Here is a 6,660-nt window from a genome sequence, read left to right as displayed (position 1 = left end):
AAAATGTACAAATGATCAGTTTCTAGATAACCATCGAACATACTCACAGGATCACATTATTCTAAAGACGAAGGCATCAGCTTCCAAGTTGTACATCACAAAATAATTTATATTATTTTAATGGGCAATAACAAAAGCAAGAGTGGCATAAAAATGTACAGACTCATCATTTCCGCCTTACAAACAGAAGAGTTACCATAAATAACAATCACTTTAAATACACAGGGAACATACACAAGTGCATGAATCTATACTCAAGGCATGTACAGTATTGTTACAATCATGAAACAAAAACTTCATCTTCCTCTGCTGCTGCTGCCGCCGCCAAATTATATTCCCCCGTCTGGTAGACTGCTCAGAAATTCAGTCACAGTCACTGATCTGGCAGAAAACGCCGCACAACATCAGCATATCTAAACATCACACGTCCATCCGGCCATGTTCACCGGCTCGCTGACTGCTTTCACAACTAAAAACAGCGACGGTTTGTTAAATCCACAGTTCACATGATACAAAACACGGACCAAAACATTCACTTCACTTCGCTTCAACTTAAACACTGGTGCTTAGATGGAACTTATAGTGCTGCAGCTGAAATATATCAACATATTCTCTATGTTACACTAAATCTTTGTACAAACACTATATATACAGTCTTTCACACTGTTAATCATTGAGATTTACAACCAGTGTTGCTGCTCAAAAACAAAAATTTAAAACCTTTTTTAAATGTAAAAGTGAGGGAACTATCGTTGTCTAATAAGGCATATTTTATAAGGCATTTTTTATAAGTTGTTACTAAGACTATATTAAAATATGTTTTCTTTTCTTACCTTGCTGCAGTGATGTATACGTGTACTCAAAGCTGTGTCAGTACACTGTGACATCACAGGTGGATGTTTTTACAGGTGCAACTTTAAAACAGAGAGGGCAGTGAAACACTGCTTTTCAGTGTGTGTTAAGATACTCTTTAAATGTTCACTACAATAGTCTAAAAAGGTGTAAATATTAGGTAGATGTTGTTAATAGAAGAGTTTTGGTTCTCTGCGGCCCTTTTCCTGATGGTGGGCAAACTGTTCAATGGAGGGTCTTCATGTTAATTGTCTGTTTGGAGGTTATTTTGCTCTGTCTTATCAGTGGTGACTTGCAGCAGTTGCTAGGAACAGTTAGCTTAATGTTTGTCTTGTTTATCAAAGACATAAGTCAGTTTATTTTTTATAATGATATATGTAAGTCGACTTGCTGCGTCCATCTCATCCACACCTACAGTGGCATTTTTGTTTTGGATGGATTCTGGCGTTGACATAGTAAAATGGCGTCCGTGTTCTTAATCCCAACGACAAAACTCTGGTTTTTAGATCAAATTACAAACAGCAATTGAAGATTACACACATGCATCGTTTCCTGTGAATCCCTCGTGCGTCTGAATCCTGTGCAGGAATGGCGGACTCCGCCACTAACAATAAAAGCTACTAATAGAAAGGTAATTACTGAATGCCAATACATTGAATGGCTGTTACTGAAAGAATGCCGACCGTAAATAGTATTGAAAAGATGGATTTGATTTCATGAAAATCTTTAAGAATATTCCTTTAAAGACAAATCAAGTTATGCTGAAACACACAGCAACAAAATGGATACCTGGCAACCTAAAAGCTGTTCTCACAAATGACTTATTACTAATCTATAAAGCAATCTAAAATAGTGGTTCTTAACCTGGGTTCGATCGAACCCCAGGGGTTCGGTGAGTCAGTCTCAGGGGTTCGGTGGAGGTCAAGACACACACCTCACTCATATGATTCGTGATGACACATTTTATTTTTCCAATAAAGAAGGGTTCGGTGAACGCGCATATGAAACTGGTGGGGTTCAGTACCTCCAACAAGGTTAAGAACCACTGCTATAGATGAAGCTGTTAGTGACTATAAATTATGCCTTATTAGAAACAGCATGATAGTGTGGGAGCTAGACCAACACATAATAAGCTTCATTATGGCACTTTTTAAATTCAAGTTACAAAGTGCTCATGTTTCCCCTCTCTTTCAGTGAGCACTTCAAGAGGCCTTATAAAGAGACACAACCCCGGCCTCCAGACCACACTCAGCACAGTCTGTCTTGGTTTTCACATGGTGCTCGAGGCCGTATACGTGTCCTTCACGGTAAAAATAGGACCTGCTTTGTCCGTGAAGGTTCAGGTGTGACTCACCCTTTAATGGACCACAGGAGGGCAGGATGGCATGCACTTATTAAAGCTGCACAGGGTGAGGGTTCTTTCGGTGTGAAAATAACCATTTTTCTCAGCTTAAATCCCAAAGTCTGTCTGAGGCTGAGGAAATGACCCGTCCTGAATTTTACTATGTACAATACAGTCGATTTACTCTTGGAAAATGGTGAATCACAACATAAAGACTGAATTCCACACTTCCAAGCAGGACTTGTTGACGTTATTCTTTTTGCTTCAGTCATCTCTTTGGTATCCTTGGGTATTAAAGCGTCACTGACCAGCTGTGTTGGTAAACATGAATGTGTCGAGGGCTGTTGTACTCATGTTGCAGGATTTCTGGGTATTGGAGTTCACATTATGTCGTGCTGCCATTTTGGAGCCACCAATGTGCCGTGCTGCCCTGTGCAGCTTTAAAGATCAGAACTGAGTCTGTGCTGATCTGGATTGTGACGCGACACCACATATCTGACGTGCGAATGGTGTTTTTGTTCACGTTCACGTTTTATTGACTCATAGACAGTATTTTACGTGGGTATCAGCAAGATAAGATAAACAGCTATTCAATTCAAGAGTGCTTATCTGTCAATGTGTGTTGCTTTACAATGTCCGGGATCATAATCGACGAAGAGCATGTTTGGCTTTGTGCCTCAAAGACTGTCATTACGCATCAGTGGCTGTAATCTGTGTTTACATCTCTAGCTACAGCAGCCTGGCTTTGAAAAGGTCAGCAGGCACTCAGGAAACAATATTCCCACAGACTCCATTAAGCAACATTTTGAAACTCTTCAATCCTCCATTGATTCTCCGAATCGTCTCTCTGGCCTCAAACGAACCTCAGGCGTCACTGAAATTCACTTTCCCGTACACACAAGGGTCTGGGAACATCATTTTCTGATCAGACAGCAGTTCATCCGTGACGGTGAGCTCCTCCAGCTCTGTTGTGAAGTGGTCGGTGCTCTCCACCATCGACGTATCCTTGACTGCGCTGTACGTGAGGGCCACGCTGTAGGTGGCGGGTTTATCGGAGCCTTTCCTCCCGCAGCGGCAGATCTTGCGGAAAGCGGCGCGAAACTTCTGAGACATGGCGTTGTAGATGACCGGGTTGATGGCGCTGTTGAGGTAGATGCAGATCCGGCAGAAAAGCAGGAACCAGTTGTCCAGGTAGGCCCGGTCCAGGAAGGAGTTGACCACCACCAGAGTGCGGTACGGCATCCAGAGCGTGGCGAACAGGATCACGACCACAGCCAGCATCTTGGTCACCTGCAGTGGGCAACAAGGAGAAATATGAGAGCTGCTGCTGCAATAAAGCTCCCAGAGGAGTCTTTCCTGGTAAAATCAATACTGCTGAGCTGTTAACAAGTACATAAAAATAACAGTTATGGGGCCACACGTATTTTTTTTTTGTCTTCCTCTTCATGATTTTGAGTTTATAGACATCTAGAAAGAGGCCATTTATATTTTCAGTTGACAGTGAGGTTGACGTTTGTAATCTCAGTTAAAGGGCCATTTCACCCAAACTTACAGAAAACACGTTTATTATATGAAACTGTTTGGCTGGCTGGACACCACTAGACGTCAAAGTCCATAGGGAGAAAATTTAATCTGCAACCATTTTGCTAATAGGTTAATTGTTAGGTTAGTTGTCATAAAGTTACTTTTTTTAAGCAGAAATGCCAAAAACTTGCTGGTTGCAGCTTCTCAAGTGAGAGTATTTGCTATCGTCTTATAGGATACTATGATAATAAAGTTGAACATCTTTGGGTTTTGGACCGTTAGTCGAACAAAAACAAGACATTTGAATATGTAAACTTGGACTTCGACATCTTATAGACCAAATGGTTAATCGATTAATTGATAAAATATGAATGTGTAATGAAAATATTTGTTAGTTGCAGCAATAATTTATTTATCTATTTGGTTATTAATTTATTTATTCATCCATTTATTAATTTTTTCTGTGATCTGGCTGAATCTCTCGCTGAATTTCACATGTTTTTCTCTCAGAAATTAAAGACAAAATTTGCCTCTCAAACAATGTTTTTCCTGGAAGTTGAGTTCAAAGAGCAACTTGACTTCATATACATGAAGTGCAACGCAAAAGACAATCATCTGAACCCACTGAATACTGATTATTATTTAATTAATACAAGAGGAAAATGCCAGTTGTTTCTAATTTAGTGGCATTTTTGTTAAATTGTTCTGTCTTATTCATCTTTTTTTCAAGACTAGTTAGTTGGTCAGATTATAATAATAAAAATACTCCATTACAAGTAAAAGTCCTGCACTGACATTGTTACATGAGTAAAAGTACGTAAGTATTATCAGCAAAATATACTTAAAGTTTCAAAAGTAAAAATACTGCCCCTGTGATAGTTCAATTGTATTACTTTCGTGATGCATTCACGAGCAGCATTGTACTATTGTAGTTGGTGGAAGTGGAGCTAATTTGCAGTATTTCACATTCTGTTGGGTAATTTATTCTATAATATTGCTTCATGTTTTCTTTTGTATGTAAAATCTTGATTCTGAAGTAACTTGACTACAGCTGTTAAACACATTTAGTGAAGAAAAAAGTACAACACCCCCCTCTGAAATGTAGTGAAGTCAGTGTTACGTGGCACAAAATGAAGTACAAGTACCACATGTATATATATAAGTACAGTACTTGAGTAAATGTGCCATTTTCTGGCACTGTGTGACTAAATGACTGCAGTTTGCGGACAAGGTTACGGATCTGTGAATGCTGCCAGCCTGTCTGACGTCCTCTGCGGGCTCACGCACCACCCACCTGTCTGCGGGAGGTCGCGGTGGAGCTGGAGTGTCGGGAGTTTTTGCAGCTGGTTCTCTGATTGGACGCGTGGTTGTTCTGCCCGTTCTTCTTCTTGTCTTTGGCGTCGGAGGGCAGCGGGTTGAGGAAGAGGATCCTGGCGATGAGTCCGTACAAGACCGCAGAGAGCAGCAGCGGCAACACGAAAAACACGCCGAAGTCAAAGAAGTAAATGGGCAAATAAAACTTCCTGGAGACTCTGTAGCCGCACGTGATGATGGTGATGTTGTCGTACACCAGCTCCTGGATGTCAGACAGGTAGAACCACATCACACAGTACAGAGAAGTAAAAGCCCAAACGAACACAATGATCTTCTTGGCTCTGGACAGGGTGCAGAGAAACTGAGCTTTAATGGGATGGCAGATGGCGATGTATCTCTCTATGGTGAACGCTGTGATGGAGCAAGAGGAGGCGTTGATCCCGAGATACTGGAAGTAGGTGATGCAGAGGCACCCATAGTGGCCAAACACCCAAGATCCAAAGATACTGTCCGTGATGGACGGTAAACCAGCCGCTGTCAGCACCATCAGATCAGCCACAGCCAAACTCACCAGGTAGCAGTTGGTCGGAGTCCTCATGTGTTTGGTGGTGAGCACCACCAGGATGACCATCACGTTGCCAACGATTCCTAAAACGCAAATCAGGAAAAGCAGTAAACTACTTATGACTTTGTACTGGATACTGTAGTCCGTCCAGTCCCCCAGAGTCTGGTTCAGCTCTGGAGCTGTTGTAAAGTTTTCCATCTTGTTTGTTTCGGCTCAAATATCCGAGAAAAACGCGACTTTGCAGCGGGTTTGTTGCTTCCTGACGCACCGAACAGCTTTTACGCGCGACAGAAGCGAGAGATCTATCAGCTCCTGCAGGTCCGTAAAAGTGTAAATCGATCTGAAAAAGCTCACAGTTGTACTCAGCCGCGTGCTGCACATGAAACCATCGTAATGTGACAAAGAGCTGCTCGGACTCCGGTGTAATTCCGCCGTCGTGTTGTGCGTAAAAAGCGGTGCGTCGCCGTGTTCTCGTCAGAACAAACTGTCTGTCTGACAGATGGCGGGTTGGTTTTGAGCCTTGCTCTTGGCACCAGCTCTCATTACGCATGCGAGAGGATTAGCCCATCATTGCATTTCCGACACCAGACCTCCCCCATCAACAAAGCTGCTCAAACGCCAAAAATGTATTTATTTGTGTCTTTCTGTTACTCTGATATAGTTATTTTATTTCTCACAGAAGTCAGTTAGTGCTGCCTGTAAAGACAGTTTAAACAGGTGCCTCTCATTCTGTCACTGTAGTCTCTGAACTGTTGATCTGCACCTTAAAGTCAGAATTCAGTTTGTAAGATTTGTGTGTTTTTTACGGGGCAGTCTCACCTCTGAAGCCTCTTTGATACAGTGAGCTGCAGACTCTGTAGGACGGAGCTGATCAATATTTGCATGCCTGTAGGTGAAGCTGCAGGCAGTTTCTCATTAGCAATCTAACTTCAAAGTGGATGCTTTTTTTTTGGGAAGATGGTAGAGAAGCATGTACAGCACATTTACAGGACTGAAGAAGCAAAAGTTACATCACATAATCCAAAATATATATTTAGTGAAGTATGAATTGTGGTTGTTGGCT

General features: G+C 41.8%; 1 protein-coding gene across 1 annotated transcript; it reads right to left on the bottom strand.

Moving 5' to 3' along the window:
• Positions 1-3,058: 3,058 nt before the first annotated feature.
• Positions 3,059-5,795, bottom strand: trhrb (thyrotropin-releasing hormone receptor b). The gene is made up of 2 exons (XM_070921775.1): positions 5,013-5,795; positions 3,059-3,484 (listed from the first exon to the last, which is right to left on the bottom strand). Exons 1-2 carry the CDS (start codon positions 5,793-5,795, stop codon positions 3,059-3,061), a joined length of 1,209 nt encoding a protein of 402 aa, XP_070777876.1.
• Between the last annotated feature and the right edge of the window lie 865 nt (positions 5,796-6,660).

Source organism: Enoplosus armatus, chromosome 16 (assembly GCF_043641665.1).
Source record: "Enoplosus armatus isolate fEnoArm2 chromosome 16, fEnoArm2.hap1, whole genome shotgun sequence".
In the NCBI taxonomy this organism is placed as follows: domain Eukaryota; kingdom Metazoa; phylum Chordata; class Actinopteri; order Centrarchiformes; family Enoplosidae; genus Enoplosus; species Enoplosus armatus.
The sequence above is the reverse complement of the archived record's forward strand: the minus strand, read 5'-3'. Positions and strand labels throughout refer to the sequence as shown.